At 42.6% G+C, this 22,012-nt stretch overlaps 1 protein-coding gene across 1 annotated transcript in view; it reads left to right on the top strand.

Annotated features, from left to right (window-relative positions):
- Positions 1–1,002: 1,002 nt before the first annotated feature.
- Positions 1,003–22,012, top strand: part of LOC311098752 (roquin-1-like) — a 38,801-nt gene continuing 17,791 nt past the window's right edge. Inside the window, exons 1-5 of the mRNA XM_084139303.1 lie at positions 1,003–1,076; positions 7,340–7,724; positions 17,805–17,925; positions 20,970–21,209; positions 21,565–21,740. Coding sequence (XP_083995429.1) covers positions 7,494–7,724; positions 17,805–17,925; positions 20,970–21,209; positions 21,565–21,740 — 768 coding nt within the window. The 5' untranslated portion in view covers positions 1,003–1,076; positions 7,340–7,493. The remainder of the gene's footprint in view (positions 1,077–7,339; positions 7,725–17,804; positions 17,926–20,969; positions 21,210–21,564; positions 21,741–22,012) is intronic.

Genomic DNA, 22,012 nt, shown 5'->3' with positions numbered 1-22,012 from the left:
ATTTCAAGAGTTAACCATCCCTGAGACCGGGTGTGGAAACTCGTATGTCTAAAGTTTAGTAAAGACGTTAGGTACAGTGATACTTTTTGTAAAGGGATTTATAAATGAAAACATAGCAATGTATCACCCTACGTGAAATCAAAGAGGGACAACCAACTTTCTGGTAGAGAATGCAGTAATGAGTACTAAAATTGTCGCCCGTAATAAAGCGCTATGTGCATCTAACGGCTTTAATGAAGTGGACTAAACTCCACTCATAAACTTCGTTCCCCGTGGAGTGATGTTTAGTCATCTAGCTGTGCGCCTGATTGATGATGGGGAAATGTGGCTTGCCATATCAAAGATTATGGATATACTGACAAGATACTTGTCTCTCCGCCCTAACAATAAAATAATTAGATGCATCCACCAATCCAAAGAAAGGATAGGCGGGAGCTAGACAGCCTGCGGTGCCGTTTGTGGACAACAACTTCCATTATCTATTTGAATATTCGATGAGGATTGTTGACGTCAACCGCCTGTATTCAATGGAGAGAGAGGGAGAGATGCTATGCTACTAGTCAATCATGAATATGCATAGCCATGTCGTGACAACTCTGATATAAATATGTTTTTCTCAAAGTTGCGGGGATGTCACGTGTCCTACTACTTATATCAGTAGACTCCTAACAACCTCAGCATTAAGAAACGTATATTAAATCAAATAAACCTCATGTAGCAAATAAGCCATTCATTTTTTTGTTGACCAAATTCGACACTAATTGATCTCCATACAAAAAATCCTTGCTTGGTGGGCGAAAAACGCCACCTGCTTTGAGGGACACTGATTTTCCGCGGAGATGGGCCTCTCTGGCCATATCCACTAGACGTGACAGATGCTGGCCGAACTTTTTGCTGTGCACTGGCATTCTCTCACCAACAGAGGGTACTCTCGCTCAACTCCAATGTTAGCTAACAAGCCAGACACTCAGTTGACACCCTCAAACTTCGGCAGCAGCCAAGCTGCATAGTCGACATGGCGACCGATAAAATAACACAAGATTTTCCTAAAGACAGATAAAAGTATTCTGGAATGAGTGAGTAATTTGTGCATGTTAACGCTAAAATGTTATGAACAGTAAACAATACATGTTAGTTAACGACGCCTAGTCTCTGAGCTAGCCTAGCCAGCTGGCATAACTGAGAGCTAGCTAAGTACGTAGCAGTATGTTAAGTGGCTAACCGCAATTTATTTGCCAACAACATTCTGCAACCTGGTTTAGTAATGTGATTGCCACATAATGATAGTTAGCTAAATCTTTGATATTCAGTCAACTAGACGTCTAAAATAGTGAAGCGGTAGTGGTAAATCTAGCTAGCCGCTAACGTTAATTAACTACATCGTTTTAGCTATTATTACTACATGAAATGGTTTTACGTTATCTAGCTAGTAGTAGCTGATTGGTTATCTAGTTAGTACGATTTCCCGTGTAGTTAGTTATTTGTTTTACTTGTAACGTTAACGTAGCTAGCTAGTTTGCTAACAGCTACCTACCAAGCTTCAACTAAATTCGTTTCATGCGTTTTTGTCAGTCATGAAAGCGTCTAACGCTAATTTCTAACGTTTACCATATATAGTAGCCAGTTAGCTAACTTTAGCTGCTTGTCGCTCGAATTTAACACCTAACTATTTAGCGACTTGCCATATACCTAGCGAGACGTGTTGCGTGTTTAACTAATTGGTATTTGAAATAAAACGCATGTGTGTGTAAATATATAATATATATAGAATCTGTAGTTATATCTTGCAGGATCAAATTGTTAGTTAGCTAATTCTGCGCAGCATAAATTGGCTAACTAGCTACGTTAGTTCAAGCAGCATAAGTAGCTAGTAGCTAGCTACGTCGCCTCTTCGTCTTTGTCCACTAGCTAGACAGGCCATAGTAGGCTAACAACGTCAGTTGTTTTGATCTGTTATTTGGCCGTCTGGGTTGCCAGCCATTTATTATGTATCTGAAGGCTGACTTTTCTGACGCTATGAACATGATTGAACCAGCTAGAACAGGTTTAATCAGGTAGTTGGTTGGTTAACTAAAGACGACACTGGATGGTAATCATGCTAACGTTACTAACTAACTATTCAGCTTGCCGGTGGTGAATTGTCTTTTTAGCTAGCCATTTTGAATTTGTATGGCGGCGGTATTGAACTGACTTGCTTGGTGCAGCTAACTATAATACATTCTGTAGGCGTGTTCGTTTAAGTTAATCATATTGTGCTGGTATTATTTTAATGAAAGTATATATTATAGTATAGTTAGCTAGACGTTAACGTTTCTCTGTCAGCTAAGTGTCGTTAGTTGGCTAACATGACACTGGCCAATGGATTTGTCCAACGTTATTTTGTTGTAGCTAACGTTAGTTAGTTAAATGTAACATAATTATTGCTTGACCTGTGCCAAGAAGAGAAACTAGATCCACTTTGTCAGCTCCTGTAACTGGGCTGTTTATGTTTTGAGGAGTGTAGCTATGCAATTTGTTGCCAGCCATAAATGTAAACAATGTTGGGTTGAGTCATCTGTTGTATGAAGGTAATTGGCTCAGCTAATGTTACATTGTGCAAGAGTCACTGTCAACACAAAATAATCCACAGACGTTTAACCAATGATGTATATAGAGTTCGCCAGTTTGTAGTCCTAAAATCCGGAAATGAGTTACCACTGGTTCGTTTAACCATCCCTATGGGGGAAAATAATAGGGATTTGGACTAAACGCCGAAAATAAGGTCTGAGGTTAACACAGGTTTACGAGATCTTATACGTTTTGTTCTATGACATAATAGCAGTCATGACCTTTATGAATTATGAAGGCTTTGTGTTTTTTCTTAAAACATATTCTTCAAAATTCACAAGTGACGTTAGCTGATAAAGATTCTCATAGATTCAAACGTTTTAAAGATCTCCTAAGCATGTGTTTACCACATACCTTATTTTCGGCGTTTATCCAAAAACGGCATTCATTTTCCTCATAGGCTTTGTCCAACGAACTATGGCGGCATTAGTGCCTACAAAAAGACGCCATTACCATTTCCCTCTATAAACCCAGGATTGCTGATGCTATGTATTGGCAATGGATAGGCTGTGAAGCCACCGGTCGGCCATATTGGCACTCCCCCAGTAGGAGCGGTCCTCCATAGGAATTAATGGAATTCTACAGTATTTCAATTAAATGTTTAAAGGAGAAAATGACATGTATTTAAGTATTTTTTGTTGTAGTGGGGACAGTAACATTAGCAGCCTCAAATGTTTTCATTTTGTATTTTTATGTTTAGTTCACATATCAAGTATTCATTAAGGTGTCTGTAATATAATAAATGTGGCAAAAACAAATGTAGATAATGGCGCCGGAGAAGATGGCTGCCGTTTTACAGCCCTCTAACTCGCCCTCCATTTGGCAAATATGACCATAACTATATCCTCCTGATTCCTGCTTATAAGCAAAAACTAAAGCAGGAAGCACCAGTGACTCGGTTAATAAAAAAGTGGTCAGATGACACAGATGTCTACAGAACTGTTTTGCTAGCACAGACTGGAATATGTTCTGGGATTCTTCAGATAGCATTGAGGAGTACACCACATCAGTCACTGGCTTCATCAATAAGTGCATCGATGACGTTGCCCCACTGTGACCGTACGTACATACCCCAACCAGAAGCCATGGATTACAGGCAACATCCGCACTGAGCTAAAGGGTAGAGCTGCCGCTTTCAAGGAGCGGGACTCTAACCCGGACGCGTATAAGAAATCCCGCTATTCCTCCGACAAACCATCAAACAGGCAAATAGTCAATACAGGACTAAGACTGAATCGTAATACACCGGCTCTGACGCTCGTCGGATGTGGCAGGGCTTGAAAACTATTACAGACTACAAAGGGAAGCACAGCCGCGAGCTGCCCAGTGACACAAGCCTACCAGACGAGCTAAATCACTTCTATGCTCGCTTTGAGGCAAGCAACACTGAAGCATGCATGAGAGCACCAGCTGTTCCGAATGACTATGTGATCACGCTCTCCGTAGCCGATGTGAGTAAAACTTTTAAGCAGGTCAACATTCACAAGGCCGCAGGGCCAGACACATTACCAGGACGTGTACTCCGAGCATGTGCTGACCAACTGGCAAGTGTCTTCACTGACATTTTCAACATATCCCTTTACTGAGTCTGTAATACCAACATGTTTCAAACAGACCACCATAGTCCCCGTGCCCAAGGACACTAAGATAGCCTGCCTAAATGACTACTGACCCGTAGCACTCACATCTGTAGCCATGAAGTGCTTTGAAAGGCTGGTCATGGCTCACATCAACACCATTATCCCAGAAACCCTAGACCCACTCCAATTTGCATACTGCCCCAACAGATCCACAGATGATGCAATCTCTATTGCACTCCACACTGCCCTTTCCCACCTGGACAAGAGGAACACCTACAGTTGAAGTCGGAAGTTTACATACACTTAGGTTGGTGTCATTAAAACTCCATTTTTAACCACTCCACAAATTTCTTGTTGACAAACTATAGTTTTGGCAAGTCGGTTAGGACATCTACTTTGTGAATGACACAAGTAATTTTTCCAACAATTGTTTACAGACATATTATTTCACTTATAATTCACTATCACAATTCCAGTGGGTCAGATGTTTACATACGCTAAGTTGACTGTGCCTTTAAACAGCTTGGAAAATTCCAGAAAATGATGTCATGGCTTTAGAAGCTTCTGATAGGATAATTGACATAATTTGAGTCAATTGGAGGTGTACCTGTGGATGTATTTCAAGGCCTACCTTCAAACTCAGTGCCTCTTTGCTTGACATCATGGGAAAATCAAAAGAAATCAGCCAAGACCTCAAAAAACATTTGTAGACCTCCACAAGTCTGATTCATCCTTGGGAGCAATTTCCAAACACCTGAAGGTACCACGTTCATCTGTACAAACAATAGTACGCAAGTATAAACACCATGGGACCACGCAGCCATCATACCGCTCAGGAAGGAGACACATTCTGTCTCCTAGAGATGAACGTACTTTGGTGCGAAAAGTGCAAATCAATCCCAGAACAACAGCAAAGGACCTTGTGAAGATGCTGGGGGAAACAGTTACAAAAGTATCTATATCCACAGTAAAACAAGTCCTATATCGACATAACCTGAAAGGCCGCTTAGCAAGGAAGAAGCCACTGCTCCAAAACTGCCATAAAAAAGCCAGAGTACGGTTTGCAACTGCACATGGGGACAAAGATTGTACTTTTTGGAGAAATGTCCTCTGGTCTGATGAAACAAAAATAGAACTGTTTGGCCATAATGACCATCGTTATGTTTGGAGGAAAAAGGTGGCAAGCTTGCAAGCCGAAGAACACCATCCCAACCGTGAAGCACGGGGGTGGCAGCATCATGCTGTGGGGGTGCTTTGCTGCAGGAGGGACTGGTGCACTTCACAAAATAGATGGCATCATGAGGAAGGAAAACTGTGGATATATTGAAGCAACATCTCAAGACATCAGTCAGGAAGTTAAAGCTTGGTCGCAAATGGGTCTTCCAAATGAACAATGACCCCCAAGCATACTTCCAAAGTTGTTGCAAAATGGCTTAAGGACAACAAAGTCAAGGTATTGGAGTGGCCATCACAAAGCCCTGACCTCAAACCTATAGAAAATGTGTGGGCAGAACTGAAAAAGTGTGTGCGAGCTAGGAGGCCTACAAACCTGACTCAGTTACACCAGCTCTGTCAGGAGGAATGGGCCAAAATTCACCCAACTTATTGTGGGAATCTTGTGGAAGGCTACCCGAAACATTTGACCCAAGTTAAACAATTTAAAGGCAATGCTACCAAATACTAATTGAGTGTATGTAAACTTTTGACCCACTGGGAATGTGATGAAAGAAATAAAAGCTGAAAGAAATAATTCTCTCTACTATTATTCTGACATTTCACATTCTTAAAATAAAAGCTGAAAGAAATAATTCTCTCTACTATTATTCTGACATTTCACATTCTTAAAATAAAGTGGTGATCCTAACTGACCTAAGACAGGGAATTTTTACTAGGATTAAATGTCAGGAATTGTGAAAACATTTATTTAAATGTATTTGGCTAAGGTGTATGTAAACTTCCGACTTCAACTGTACGTGAGAATGCTATTCATTGACTACAGCTCAGCGTTCAACACCATAGTGCCCTCAGCTCATCACTAAGCTAAGGATCCTGGGACTAAACACCTCCCTCTGCAACTGGATCCTGGACTTCCTGATGGGCTGCCCCCAGGTGGTAAGGGTAGGTAACAACACATCTGCCACGCTGATCCTCAACACGGGGGCCCCTCAGGGGTGCGTGCTCAGTCCCCTCCTGTACTCCCTGTTCACCCATGACTGCATGGCCAGACACGACTCCAACACCATCATTAAGTTTGCCGACGACACAACAGTGGTAGGCCTGAACACCGACAACGATGAGACAGCCTATAGGGAGGAGGTCAGAGACCTGGCCGTGTGGTGCCAGGATAACAACCTCTCCCTCAACGTGATCAAGACAAAGGAGATGATTGTGGACTACAGGGAAAAAAAGAGGACTGAGCAAATGGTAATGTGTACGGCCCAGTACATCACTGGGGCCAAGCTTCCTGCCATCCAGGACCTCTATACCAGGTGGTGTCAGAGGAAGGCCCTCAAAATTGTCAAAGACTCCAGTCACCCTGGCTGTTCTCTCTGCTACTGAACGGCAATCGGTACCGGAGCGCCAAGTCTAGGTCCAAAAGGCTTCTCAACCGCTTCTACCATAAGCCATAAGACTCCTGGACAGCTAATCATGGCTACCCGGAAAATTTTCACTGCCCCACCACCCCGTCCCCCTTTTTTACTCTGCTGCTACTCTGTTTATTATTTATGCATAGTCACTTTAACTCTACCCACATGTACATATTACCTCGACTAGCCGGTGCCCCAGCACATTGACTCTCTACCGGTACCCCCCTGTATATAGCCTCTCTACTGTTATTTTATTTTACTGCTGCTCTTTAGTTATTTGCTTTTATTTTATTGGTTTTACTTTGCATTGTTGGTTAAGGTCTTGTAAGTAAGCATTTCACTGTAATGTCTACACCTGTTGTATTTGGCGCATTGGCAAATAACATTTGATTTGAGACATGAATAATAAATGCATTTATATAGCTTCCAAAATATTTTTTACAATGCTGGGGGAGTGCCAAGATGGAGACATGGTGACTTCAACACAACGCCACCTGTCAGTCATTTAGTGTATATATAAATCATTGCTTTTAACCCGCTGTGATTGTTTTCCTTCTCTTTCAGGATTTGTAACTTGACACGCATCCACGATGTGTGACATTTGAAGAACAATTGAGTTCGGAAGAAAAATCTTGATTCCAGTGGAATCTTCCAATATTTTTTTTCTTTGTTAAAAAAACACTTGCACACACCCAACCCCTACACACACTGCCCAGCCATGCCCGTGCAAGCTCCACAATGGACAGAGTTCCTGCTGTGTCCCATCTGCACTCAGACGTTCGAGGAGACGGTGCGGCGGCCCATCTCGCTGGGCTGTGGTCACACAGTCTGCAAGATGTGCCTGAACAAGCTGCACCGCAAGGCCTGCCCCTTCGACCAGACGGCCATCGCCACCGACATCGAGCAGCTGCCTGTCAACACAGCCCTGCTGCAGCTGGTGGGGGGACAGGTGAGTCGTGAGACCCGGGAGAGGGGCATCATGGGTGGAGGGGGGTGGCTCAATCCAGTTAGAATCTGTTCTTTGCGCTGTCCCACCACAGGGTTCCCCCTTTTGTATTTCAGATGTGGTAACAAGGTCTATAGGGTTAGGGATACAGGATGATGGCAGTTCTACCAACAGAATACTATTGGAGATTAATCCATCATGTGATAGTTAGGAGCTGATTGGGGATATTTAGGGTGATGAAACCGAGTAGGGAATGATAAGAGGAAGACCTAGCTAATAGGGAGTTACTTGGGATCTGTGTTCAGAGACCTTTCTGGTCAGTAGTTGTGGTGCATGTACCTGGTAGCCTAAAGGTAGGGATGAGCATGAGTACTCGAACGGATGTCAAAACTCAATCTTTAACCAGAGATCATATTTTTCTTTAAATACTGTAATACTATTTGTCCGATTTATTTCATAACTCTTGCTCTACCCAATACACATTCCCACACACTAACACTCCAACACACACATAATATGCACACACATTTATACTGACTTTGCACAGACACTCACGTATAATCTTCATTTACGCTACTGCTACACTTTATTTATCATACACCCTGATGCCTAGTCACCTTACCCCTATACATACAGTGGGGGAAAAAAGTATTTAGTCAGCCACCAATTGTGCAAGTTCTCCCACTTAAAAAGATGAGAGGCCTGTAATTTTCATCATAGGTACACGTCAACTATGACAGACAAAATGAGGGAAAAAAATCCAGAAAATCACTTTTTATGAATTAATTTGCAAATTATGGTGGAAAATAAGTATTTGGTCAATAACAAAAGTTTCTCAATACTTTGTTATATACCCTTTGTTGGCAATGACACAGGTCAAATGTTTTCTGTAAGTCTTCACAAGGTTTTCACACACTTGCTGGTATTTTGGCCCATTCCTCCATGCAGATCTCCTCTAGAGCAGTGATGTTTTGGGGCTGTCGCTGGGCAACACGGACTTTCAACTCCCTCCAAAGATTTTCTATGGGGTTGAGATCTGGAGACTGGCTAGGCCACTCCAGGACCTTGAAATGCTTCTTACGAAGCCACTCCTTCGTTGCCCGGGCGGTGTGTTTGGGATCATTGTCATGCTGAAAGACCCAGCCACGTTTCATCTTCAATGCCCTGGAAGGAGGTTTTCACTCAAAATGTCACGATACATGGCCCCATTCATTCTTTCCTTTACACGGATCAGTCGTCCTGGTCCCTTTGCAGAAAAACAGCCCCAAAGCATGATGTTTCCACCCCCATGCTACACAGTAGGTATGGTGTTCTATGGATGCAACTCAGCATTCTTTGTCCTCCAAACACGACGAGTTGAGTTTTTACCAAAAAGTTATATTTTGGTTTCATCTGACCGTATGACATTCTCCCAATCCTCTTCTGGATCATCCAAATGCACTCTAGCAAACTTCAGACGGGCCTGGACATGTACTGGCTTAAGCAGGGGGACACGTCTGGCACTGCAGGATTTGAGTCCCTGGCGGCGTAGTGTGTTACTGATGGTAGGCTTTGTTACTTTGGTCCCAGCTCTCTGCAGGTCATTCACTAGGTCCCCCCGTGTGGTTCTGGGATTTTTGCTCACCGTTCTTGTGATCATTTTGACCCCACGGGGTGAGATCTTGCGTGGAGCCCCAGATCGAGGGAGATTATCAGTGGTCTTGTATGTCTTCCATTTCCTAATAATTGATCCCACAGTTGATTTCTTCAAACCAAGCTGCTTACCTATTGCAGGTTCAGTCTTCCCAGCCTGGTGCAGGTCTACAATTTTGTTTCTGGTGTCCTTTGACAGCTCTTTGGTCTTGGCCATAGTGGAGTTTGGAGTGTGACTGTTTGAGGTTGTGGACAGGTGTCTTTTATACTGATAACAAGTTCAAACAGGTGCCATTAATACAGGTAACGAGTGGAGGACAGAGGAGCCTCTTAAAGAAGTTGTTACAGGTCTGTGAGAGCCAGAAATCTTGTTTGTAGGTGACCAAATACTTATTTTCCACCATAATTTGCAAATAAATTCATTAAAAATCCTAAAATGTGATTTTCTGGATTTTATTTTCTCAATTTGTCTGTCATAGTTGACGTGTACCTATGATGAAAATTACAGGCCTCTCTCATCTTTTTAAGTGGGACAACTTTCACAATTGGTGGCTGACTAAATACTTTTCCCCCCCACTGTATATACCTCTATCATTCCAGTATTCCTGCACATTGTAAATATGGTTTTGGAACTGACCCTGTATATATCTTCTGACCCTGGAACTGTCCCTGTATATAGCTTACTTACTTCTCGTGTAATAATTTCTTATTTTATTTATTGTGTTTTTGTTCTACCTTGTTATTTTTAGAACTACATTGATATTAATTACTGCATTGTTGGATTTAGAGCTTGTAAGAAAGGCATTTCACCTTACTTGTGCACGTGATATTGTAAATGACAAATATTTTATGTCAAGTGCTTCTGATTGGCTATGGAGGGTCTGTTTCAGGCGCATAGTGGGAAGTGGGCACTAGCAGCGTGGTGGCCAAACGCAGTGAGGTTTGGAAGAAAGGTATTTTGATCAAACTGATGAAACCCATGTGCAATGCAAACTATGCAATATCAAGCTCTCCTATCACAGATCAGCTAGTTCCATAAGAAGTCAAATACTTATCAAGCACAAAGAAACGTTCTGAGGGGGACAAGCAGCAGAAATCTCGCATCACATCTTTTGCCACTGCAAAGCACTGCCGTGACCCTGCCAGAGCCAAGCAGATAACACAGTTCATTACGGTTTCAATTAATTATTCTCAAATGGTACTTGTTTTTATTGACTGAATATGTATGGGACAATTTGATTTCAGATTATATTTAATTACCTAAGTTACCATTACGTAGTCCTTTTGATTCCTAATATAAGGCTTCTACAAGCAAGTGCGACTGCTGAGGTTACTGCCTTTGAAGATTGTGTTCCACGATATAATATAACCAGTTGATATTATGGTTTTAGTAAATTCATCTTAAATGGCACTTGTTTATTTATTGGCTACATATATCAAATAATTTTATTTGCCACGTGCCGAATACAACAGGTGTAGACCTTACAGTGACATGCTTACTTACAAGCCCTTAACCAACAATGCAGTTTTAATAAAAAAAAGTGTTAAGTAAAAAATAGATACGTTTAAAAAAAAGTTGTATAATAATGCAAATAGTCCGTGTAGCCATGATTAGCTGTTCATGAGTCTTATTGCTTGGGGGTAGAAGCTGTTAAGAAGCCTTTTAGACCTAGACTTGGCGCTCCAGTACCGCTTGCTGTGCGGTAGCAGAGCGAACAGTCTATGACTAGGGTGGCTGGAATCTTTGACAATTTTTAGGGCCTTCCTCTGACACTGCCTGGTATAGAGGTCCTGGATGGCAGGAAGCTTGGCCCCAGTGATGTCCTGGGCCGTACGCACTACCCTCTGTAGTGCCTTGCAGTCGGAGGCCGAGCAGTTGCAATACCAGGCGGTGACGCAACCAGTCAGGATGCTCTCGATGGTGCAGCTGTAGAACTTTTTGAGGATCTGAGGACCCATGCCAAATCTTTTCAGTCTCCTGAGGGGGAATAGGCTTTGTCGTGCCCTCTTCACGACTGTCTTGGTGTGTTTGGACCATGATAGTTTGTGGGTGATGTGGACACCAAGGAACTTGAAGCTCTCAACCTGTTCCACTACAGCCCCGTCGATGAGAATGGGGGTGTGCTCAGTACTCTTTTTTTCCCCCCTGTAGTCCACAATCATCTCCTTTGTCTTGATCACGCTGAGGGAGAGGTTGTTATCCTGGCACCACACGGCCAGGTCTCTGACCTCCTCCCTATAGGCTGTCTCATCGTTGTCGGTGTTCAGGCTTACCACTGTTGTCATCTGCAAACTTCATGATAGTGTTGGAGTCGTGCCTGGCCATGCAGTCATGGGTGAACAGGGAGTACAGGAGGGGACTGCGCATGCACCCCTCAGGAAGTCCAGGATCCAGTTGCAGAGGGAGGTGATTAGTCCCAGGATCCTTAGCTTAGTGATGAGCTTTGAGGGCACTATGGTATTGAACGCTGAGCTGTAGTCAATGAATAGCATTCTCACATAGGTGTTCCTTTCGTCCAGGTGGGAAAGGGCAGTGTGGCGTACAATAGAGATTGCATCATCTGTGGATCTGTTGAGGTGGGATGCAAATTGGAGTGGGTCTAGGGTTTCTGGGATAATGGTGTTGTGAGCCATGACCAGCCTTTCAAAGCACTTCATGGCTACAGAAGTGAGTGCTACAGGTCGGTAGTCATTTAGGCAGGTTATCTTAGTGTTCTTGGGCACAGGGACTATAGTGGTCTGCTTGAAACATGTTGGTATTAGACTGAGTCAAGAACATGTTGAAAATGTCAGTGAAGACACTTGCCAGTTGGTCAGTGCATACTCAGAGTACACGTCCTGGTAATCCGTCTGGCCCTGCGGCCTTGTGAATGTTGACCTGCTTAGAAGTTACTCACATCGGCTACGGAGAGCGTGATCACATAGCCATCTGGAACAGCTGATGCTCTCATGCATGCTTCAGTGTTGCTTGCCTCAAAGTGAGCATAGAAATGATTTATGGGGAAATTTCGCTATTAGGATTTGTTATCTGTAATGGTTATGATAAATTAGGCATTGTTGCGCACTGTTGGTATATAGATAAATGCATGCCATTTTTTCCCACAGTGCGGACCGTATGTTCTAAAAATAGAATTCTTTTTTTCGTTCAAGTACTCAGAAAAAAAATCATGTGTATTCAGAACAGTCAAAAGATTTCAAATGCCCATCCCTACTTAAAGGTGTGTCAGAGATGGTCTGAGAGTAGTAGCCTATTCATTTATCACCACTAGCTATGTTTCCATTAACTTGTCCAGCGATTTTTGTTGTTGTCGACATTTAGGAAGTTCGCAAAGAAAATACATGCGACAATTGCCCGCAAGTGTGCGTTACCATTTAACTATCTTGTTGATAAAAACTGCTAGATGTAATGACGTCACACCTATAAAAATTACGTTAAAAAAAAACTTGTGTCAAATAAAAATAGTGGTTGAAGTGTTTCCATTACCCATTTAGGCAAATTGTGCATTAATAAATTGCCAACAGCCTATATGCACTCCCACCTCAGGTAGCCCGCGAAATCCAGCATGGATAGAATGCAATAATTGACTAATATTTGCCGTATTCTAATAATTGTGTGCCAACGTATCGCCACGGTCCGTGCATTGATGAAACTTGCACTCCTGTAGTTCTGAAAAAATTGGATGGTGAAACTTGCTAGCCAACCAGAAAAGCAAGCTGAAGCAATTCAGGCGTTCTTGAAAGTCAGGACAATCCTTGTCCTGCAAAGAAACATTTTTTTTTTTTATATAGTTGAAAAAATTGATTTTGCAAGCAGTGGGCATTTATAATTAAATGTGGAGTGGAGCTTTCAAACTTATTTGGCAATAAACTGTTTCTTTCTAATAAATGTTGATCTTCTGTTGCAAATAAAGTTTAACAAAAAACAAATCCACCCCCGTCTAACACATTTCTATATCTGCCGTTTCCATTACACTATTGCTTTTGTCAAATAAACCTGGGTCAATGGAAACCTGACTATATTAAATCACAAAGGGCAGTTTCTGTTTGAGATGTTACTCACCAGGGCGTCTCTATTTATTGGATTGTTTTTTTGGGCGTGGTGATGGTAGTGTTGTGGGATCACTAATATAGCCCTGCATAGCCCTGATGCATAGGGGTGTGGCAGATATTGATACTACATTTATTTGTGAAGTTGCCAGATGGTCTGTCAGGTAACATTACTATTACTGCCAAGACGTGCTGTCAACACACTGTTTCCTCTGTTAAGAGTGAGAATCTGTGATTTAAAATTTGACTGGAAGTGTCAACACATAGCCAGCCAAGTGAGTCAAAGATGCTATAGCTGTTAAGTTTGGTCAATTCTCTCTGCTCAGTGTGTGTCTATGTCCATTGACATATAGTTCTAAGAGCTACAGGGGTTTTCCAGGCTCAAAAAGGGGCTTAGGTGGCGGGTGTGGTAATTAGTGTGGTCAGTGCAGTTGTGTATATTACATTTGTTTTATTTGATTACTTTATTATTTCATTCTAAGTAATCTCATCTCTATATAGCTGCTGCCTATGCTGTCTGACAAAATCACTCTTTTGTAATTCTTCAAAGTAAGTATGTCATACTTTTTTATGACTGCTTAATACCAACTATCAATCACTTAGATCATGTATTTTCATGCAGAGATACCTCTGGATGCAACAGCTGCTCTCTATATCCCCTCACGATCACTGCGTGGGCCAGGCTTCCAAGTGGGTGGGCCTATGCCCTCCCAGGTCCACCCATGGCTGCACCCCTGCCCAGTCATGTGAAATCCATAGATTAGGGCCTAATGAATTTATTGCAATTGACTGATTTCCTTATATGAACACTAACTCAGTAACACCTTTTGAAATTGTTGCATGTTGCGTTTATATATTTTTTCAGTAAACGTCACTGCATATAGGGAAAGTAGAGCCTGCACACTCAATGCTCCAACACATAACTATTGATTATTAAGTAATCTCATTATATTATAAACCAACAATAAAGGTCTTTTAGATTATTTGACTGTGTAAATTAACCCATTTACACACTTACAGTGAGGGGGAAAAAAGTATTTGATCCCCTGCTGATTTTGTACGTTTGCCCACTGACAAAGACATGATCAGTCTATAATTTTAATGGTAGGTTTATTTGAACAGTGAGAGACAGAATAACAACAAAAATCAGAAAAACGCATGTCAAAAATGTTATAAATTGATTTACATTTTAATGAGGGAAATAAGTATTTGACCCTTGTGCAAAACATGACTTAGTACTTGGTGGCAAAACAGAGGTCAGACGTTTCTTGTAGTTGTCCACCAGGTTTGCACACATCTCAGGAGGGATTTTGTCCCACTCCTCTTTGCAGATCTTCTCCAAGTCATTAAGGTTTCGAGGCTGACGTTTGGCAACTCGAACCTTCAGCTCCCTCCACAGATTTTCTATGGGATTAAGGTCTGGAGACTGGCTAGGCCACTCCAGGACCTTAATGTGCTTCTTCTTGAGCCACTCCTTTGTTGCCAGTCATTGTCATGCTGGAATACCCATCCACTACCCATTTTCAATGCCCTGGCTGAGGGAAGGAGGTTCTCACCCAAGATTTGACGGTACATGGCCCCGTCCATCGTCCCTTTGATGCGGTGAAGCTGTCCTGTCCCCTTAGCAGAAAAACACCCCCAAAGCATAATGTTTCCACCTCCATGTTTGACAGTGGGGATGGTGTTCTTGGGGTCATAGGCAGCATTCCTCCTCCTCCAAACACGGCCAGTTGAGTTGATGCCAAAGAGCTCGATTTTGGTCTCATCTGACCACAACACTTTCACCCAGTTCTCCTCTGAATCATTCAGATGTTCATTGGCAAACTTCAGACGGGTGTGTATATGTGCTTTCTTGAGCAGGGGGACCTTGCGGGCGCTGCAGGATTTCAGTCCTTCACGGCGTAGTGTGTTACCAATTGTTTTCTTGGTGACTATGGTCCCAGCTGCCTTGAGATCATAGACAAGATCCTCCGGTGTAGTTCTGGGCTGATTCCTCACCGTTCTCATGATCATTGCAACTCCACAAGGTGAGATCTTGCATGGAGGCCGAGGGAGATTGACAGTTCTTTTGTGTTTCTTCCATTTGCGAATAATCGCACCAACTGTTGTCACCTTCTCACCAAGCTGCTTGGCGATGGTCTTGTCCCTAATATCCTCGGAGAGCTCTTTGGTCTTGGCCATGGTGGAGAGTTTGGAATCTGATTGATTGCTTCTGTGGACAGGTGTCTTTTCAGGTAACAAGCTGAGATTATGAGCACTTCCTTTAAGAGTGTGCTCCTAATCTCAGCTCGTTACCTGTATAAAAGACACCTGGGAGCCAGAAATCTTTCTGATTGAGAGGGGGTCAAATACTTATTTCCCTCATTAAAATGCAAATAAATTTAGTGGGGGAAAAAAGTATTTAGTCAGCCACCAATTGTGCAAGTTCTCCCACTTAAAAATATATAAATATAAATAAATTGGTCATTTAGCAGACGCTCTTATCCAGAGCGACTTACAGGAGCAATTAGGGTTAACGCCTTGCTCAAGGGCACATCGACAGGTTTTTCACCTAGTCGGCTCGGGGATTAGAACCAGCAACCTTTCGGTTACTGGCACAACGCTCTTAACCACTAAGCTACCTGCCGCCCGAGGCCTGTAATTTTCATCATAGGTACACGTCAACTATGACAGAAAAAATGAGGAATTTTTTTCTCCAGAAAATCACATTGTAGGATTTTTAATGAATTTATTAGCAAATTATGGTGGAAAATAAGTATTTGGTCAATAACAAACGTTTCTCAATACTTTGTTATATACCCTTTGTAGGCAATGACACAGGTCAAACGTTTTCTGTAAGTCTTCACAAGGTTTTCACACACTTGCTGGTATTTTGGCCCATTCCTCCATGCAGATCTCCTCTAGAGCAGTGATGTTTTGGGGCTGTCGCTGGGCAACACAGACTTTCAACTCCCTCCAAAGATTTTCTATGGGGTTGAGATCTGGAGACTGGCTAGGCCACTCCAGGACCTTGAAATGCTTCTTACGAAGCCACTCCTTTGTTGCCCGGGCAGTGTGTTTGGGATCATTGTCATACTGAAAGACCCAGCCACGTTTCATCTTCAATGCCCTTGCTGATGGAAGGAGGTTTTCACTAAAAATCTCACAATACATGGCCCCATTCATTCTTTCCTTTACACGGATCAGTCGTCTTGGTCCCTTTGCAGAAAAACAGCCCCAAAGCATGATGTTTCCACCCCCATGCTTCACAGTAGGTATGGTGTTCTTTGGATGCAACTCAGCATTCTTTGTCCTCCAAACACGACGAGTTGAGTTTTTACCAAAAAGTTATATTTTGGTTTCATCTGACCATATGACATTCTCCCAATCCTCTTCTGGATCATCCAAATGCACTCTAGCAAACTTCAGATGGGCCTGGACATGTACTGGCTTAAGCAGGGGGACACGTCTGGCACTGCAGGATTTGAGTCCCTGGCGACGTAGTGTGTTACTGATGGTAGGCTTTGTTACTTTGGTCCCAGCTCTCTGCAGGTCATTCACTAGGTCCCCCCGTGTGGTTCTGGGATTTTTGCTCACCGTTCTTGTGATCATTTTGACCCCACGGGGTGAGATCTTGCGTGGAGCCCCAGATCGAGGGAGATTATCAGTGGTCTTGTATGTCTTCCATTTCCTAATAATTGCTCCCACAGTTGATTTCTTCAAACCAAGCTGCTTACCTATTGCAGATTCAGTCTTCCCAGCCTGGTGCAGGTCTACAATTTTGTTTCTGGTGTCCTTTGACAGCTCTTTGGTCTTGGCCATAGTGGAGTTTGGAGTGTGACTGTTTGAGGTTGTGGACAGGTGTCTTTTATACTGATAAGTTAAAACGGGTGCCATTAATACAGGTAACGAGTGGAAGACGGAGGAGCCTCTTAAAGAAGAAGTTACAGGTCTGTGAGAGCCAGAAATCTTGCTTGTTTGTAGGTGACCAAATACTTATTTTCCACCATAATTAGCAAAGAAATTCATTAAAAATCCTACAATGTGATTTTCTGGAATTTTTTTCCCTCAATTTGTCTGTCATAGTTGACGTGTACCTATGATGAAAATTACAGGCCTCTCATCTTTTTAAGTGGGAGAACTTGCACAATTGGTGGCTGACTAAACATTAACATTAATGACATGCGTTATTCTGGATTTTTTTGTTGTTATTCTGTCTCTCACTGTTCAAATTAACCTACCATTAAAATTATAGACTGATCATTTCTTTGTCAGTGGGCAAACGTACAAAATCAGCAGGGGATCAAATACCTTTTTTCCCTCACTGTACCAGCCCAGCATCCTATAAAAGATGACGCGTGTTTAATTGTTTATTTTCATATATTAATATTCTATTGTGCTACTTGTGTGTCCCGTCAATTCCAGGTTCCCAATGTCCAGCCGGTGGCCCTGATCACCAGCCCAGAGGACTCGCAGCACTATGAGGAGGCCAGGCAGTGTGTGGAGGAGCTGGCCCTCTACCTCAAACCCCTCAGCAACACCAGAGGTAACACGCGCACACAGAGTGTTGAACCAACTCTGACTCTGGACAATGATGACAATATTATAAATAATTACCAATTCATGAATCACAATAACTGTTTGCTAAAATATTACTTGCTTGCCAAATATTTTTGTAATGGCAATCCTGGTTATAGGTAACAATCCTAAGCATGAACTGCCTACATTATTACACATATTATTTGTTAATTGTGGAATTTAAGATACACATTTTTCATAACTATGTAATACGATCGAGGTGAGGGTGATGGAAATGCTTTTGGCGGTTTATCTGCATCTGTTCTGTGGGTGGCACTCTGTGCTCTTTTTTTAAGGATTGGTCCCGGTCTCTCGGGGTTCTGGGGGGACGGGGTGGTCTGCCGGGTCACTGGGAGGACAACCCAACTTGGGATGGGGTTTTAGCAGGTGGAATAGTGGAGAACAATTGGAGATTTACTTAGTAGCAATGTGAATATCATGGTACAGCTATATGGACATTCAATCATTATGGTACATTTTAATAGTAAGTTTACAAACATATATTATGATAATAGAATTGGAACTTGTATCTCATTATGGTGAAATAATGTAATGCCTTAGCAGATGATAAAAGTATTTACCTGGCTAAAAGAGAAGGAATATAATATCTATTGTTTACATTAAACTCATTCAACAATTTATGTTGAAATATATTTCTCCGATTGGCAAAGAAATTGAAAAGGGGTGATGATATTAACAGTAATTTTGATCCGAATGTGCTAATTGTCCAAACAGATCTGCAAGGTAAATTTATTATTTTAAATATATTATTTGGCCATAAACAGATTGTGCTCATTAATCTATACGGTCCAAATAATGATCCACGCTTCTTTGAAAATGTATATAGTAATTTATCAAACCTACAAGCAATACAATACTCTATTATGATGGGAGATAATTATACGGTTTTGAATACCTCAATGGACAGTAAAGCAAATCACACTACAAAATATCACCCTCATGCACTTAAGGAAATCACAAATATCATGGATATATTGTAACTAGTGGATATATGGAAGCTTAAATATCCTGACCTAGTGAGATATACATGGCGGAGGCTCAGTCAAGCTAGTCGTCTTGACTACTTCCGTATGTCATTCTCGCTGGAACCAAAAGTAAAAAAAAAAGTGTTGATGGGGACAGAACGCGTTTCGGACCATCAAATAATTGGCATATACATTACTCTTACAGAATTTCCACATGGGCGAGGGTATTGGAAATTCAATCAAAGCCTATTGGATGATAACTTTGACAGAATAATTTATAACTGACTTTTTCCGACATAACAAAGATAATGCAGATCTCCTTATTGTATGGGACGTGTTTAAATGTGCCTTTAGAGGTCATGCAATTTAATACAAATGCACCAAATTATTTTTTAAATCTTCAACATAGAAAAGCTACCAAAAATAATTTACTGAAACTTGTTACAAATGCCACCCATGATTCACCAAACAATATTTTGAAAGAGGAAGCAAAGTACTTTAAGCATATGTTTTCTATGTAAGGTCCCACAGTTGACTGTGTATGTCAGAGCAAAAACCAAGCCATGAGGTCGAAGGAATTTTCCGTAGAGCTCCGAGACAGGACTGTGTTGAGGCACAGCTCTGGGGAAGGGTGGCAAAATAATTCTGCAGCATTGAAGGTCCCCAAGAACACAGTGGCCTCCATCATTCTTAAATGGAAGAAGTTTGGAACCACCAAGACTCTTCCTAGAGCTGGCCGCCCGGCCGAACTGAGCAATTGGGGGAGAAGTGCCTTGATCAAGGAGTTGACAAAGAACCCTATGGTCACTCTGACAGAGCTCTAGAGTTCCTCTGTGGAGATGGGAGAACCTTCCAGAAGGACAACCATCTCTGCAGCACTCCACCAATCAGGCCTTTATGGTGGAGTGGCCAGACGGAAGCCACTCCTCAGTAAAAGGCACCTGACAGCCTGCTTGGAGTTTGCCTAAAGGCACCTAAAGGACTCAGACCATGAGAAACAAGATTCTCTGGTCTGATGAAACCAAGATTGAACTCTTTGGCCTGAATGCCAAGTGTCACGTCTGGAAGAAACCTGGCACCAATCCTACAGTGAAGCATGGTGGTGGCAGCATGCTGTGGGGATGTTTTTCAGCGGCAGGGACTGGGAGACTAGTCAGGTTCGAAGGAAAATGAACGGAGCAAAATAGAGATCTTTGATTGAAAACCTTCTCCAGAGCGCTTAGGACCTCAGACTGGGGTGAAGGTTCACCTTCCAAAAGGACAACGACCCTAAGCACACAGCCCAGACAACGCAGGAGTGGCTTCGGGGCAAGTCTCTGAATGTCCTTGAGTGGCCCAGCCAGAGCCTGGACTTAAACCCGATTTGAACATCTCTGGAGAGACCTGAAGTTATCTGTGCAGCAATGCTCCACATCCAACCTGATAGAGCTTGGGAGGCTCTGCAGAGAATAATGGGAAAAACTCCCCAAATACAGGTGTGCTAAGCTTGTAGCATCATACTCAAGGAAACTTGAGGCTGTAATCACTGCCAAAGGTGCTTCAACAAAGTATTGAGTAAAGGGTCTGAATACTTATGTAAATGTCATATTTCTAAAAACCAGTTTTTTTGCTTTGTCATTGTGTGTAGATTGATGATGAGGGTGAAAAAACTATTCATTCAATTTCTGAATAAGGCTGTAACGTAACAAAATGTGGAAAAAGTCAAGGGGTCTGAACACTTTCCATGTCTACTTAGTATGTCTAAGCTGGAAGTAGAAGCCCAAGTGTTGTTGTCCATTAGTTTACTCCAATTAGGGGAGGAGTTGTAGGTTTAGGGAAAATAATAAAGGAAAATATATTTAAAAGAGATTATATGATTATTATTTTTTTAACAAAATAAATGCGGTATTGGAAATGATGCGGACAATTACATTGATGGAAGCTACAATCTATCTGCAATAAAACATTTAATTAAAAACATTTCATGGTGTCTCTCTCTCTTCCCCCCCCCCAACCTCCTTCCCTTCCTCCCTCCGTCTCTCACCAGGGGTGGGTCTGAGCAGCACGACCCTGAGTATGCTGAGTCGACCCATGCAGAGGAAGCTGGTGACCCTGGTCCACTGTCAGCTGGTGGAGGAGGAGGGCCGGGTGCGGGCCATGAGGGCAGCCAGGTCTCTGGGGGAGCGCACGGTCACAGAGCTCATCCTGCAGCACCAGAACCCCCAGCAATTGTCGTCCAATTTGTGGGCCGCCGTCCGGGCCAGGGGCTGCCAGTTCTTGGGCCCAGGTAGGATGAGATTAAGTTTACACACACACACCCGCCTTGACTATACCAGCATTTCTCAAACCTCTCCTCGGAGACCCCTAGCCATTCCATTTTCCAGTTCATCTACTCCGTAGCAAACTCCCAGATCATCCAGAACTAATCCTCAAGCTCTTGACTAGTTGAATCACTGCTAGTTCAGGACGACAGCAAATGTGTGAAACATCTGGGGGTCCCCAAGGATAGGTTAGAGAAACGTTGTCTTATACAATGACATTTACTAGTTTAAATGTTTGTATGTTGTCAAACTTGCATAAATGTCTTCTCAAATGCTGTGGGTGTGCTTGTGGTCTAAACCCACTCGTGTTCTCCCTCCCAGCCATGCAGGAGGAGGCTTTGAAGCTGGTGCTGCTGGCTCTGGAGGAAGGCTCAGCCCTGTCCAGGAAGGTCCTGGTACTGTTTGTGGTCCAGCGGCTGGAGCCACGCTTCCCCCAGGCCTCCAAAACCAGCATAGGCCACGTGGTGCAACTCCTTTACAGGGCCTCCTGCTTTAAGGTAGGTCTGACTCTACCTACACACCCAAACACACATACACCGTTCTAAGAGCTGGTTCTTGTTCATTTGGCGCAAAGCGGAAGAAAGCGGTCACAAAACGGAGTGAAATGGAGAGGTACCATCTAAAGTTCTCCAATAAGAAACACTTTTGTTTTCCGTTGCATAGTGTTTTGGAACGTTTGCTTCAGTGTGCTCCAATGAATATGACCCAGCATAGGACACGTGGTTCACAAACATGTTTTGGGCTATGACCTCCCTAAAATTCTGTAACC

This window comes from Coregonus lavaretus (assembly GCF_964263955.1).
Source record: "Coregonus lavaretus genome assembly, chromosome: 23".
Taxonomy (NCBI): Eukaryota; Metazoa; Chordata; class Actinopteri; order Salmoniformes; family Salmonidae; genus Coregonus; species Coregonus lavaretus.
This window is presented reverse-complemented; position numbering and strand designations above follow the sequence as displayed.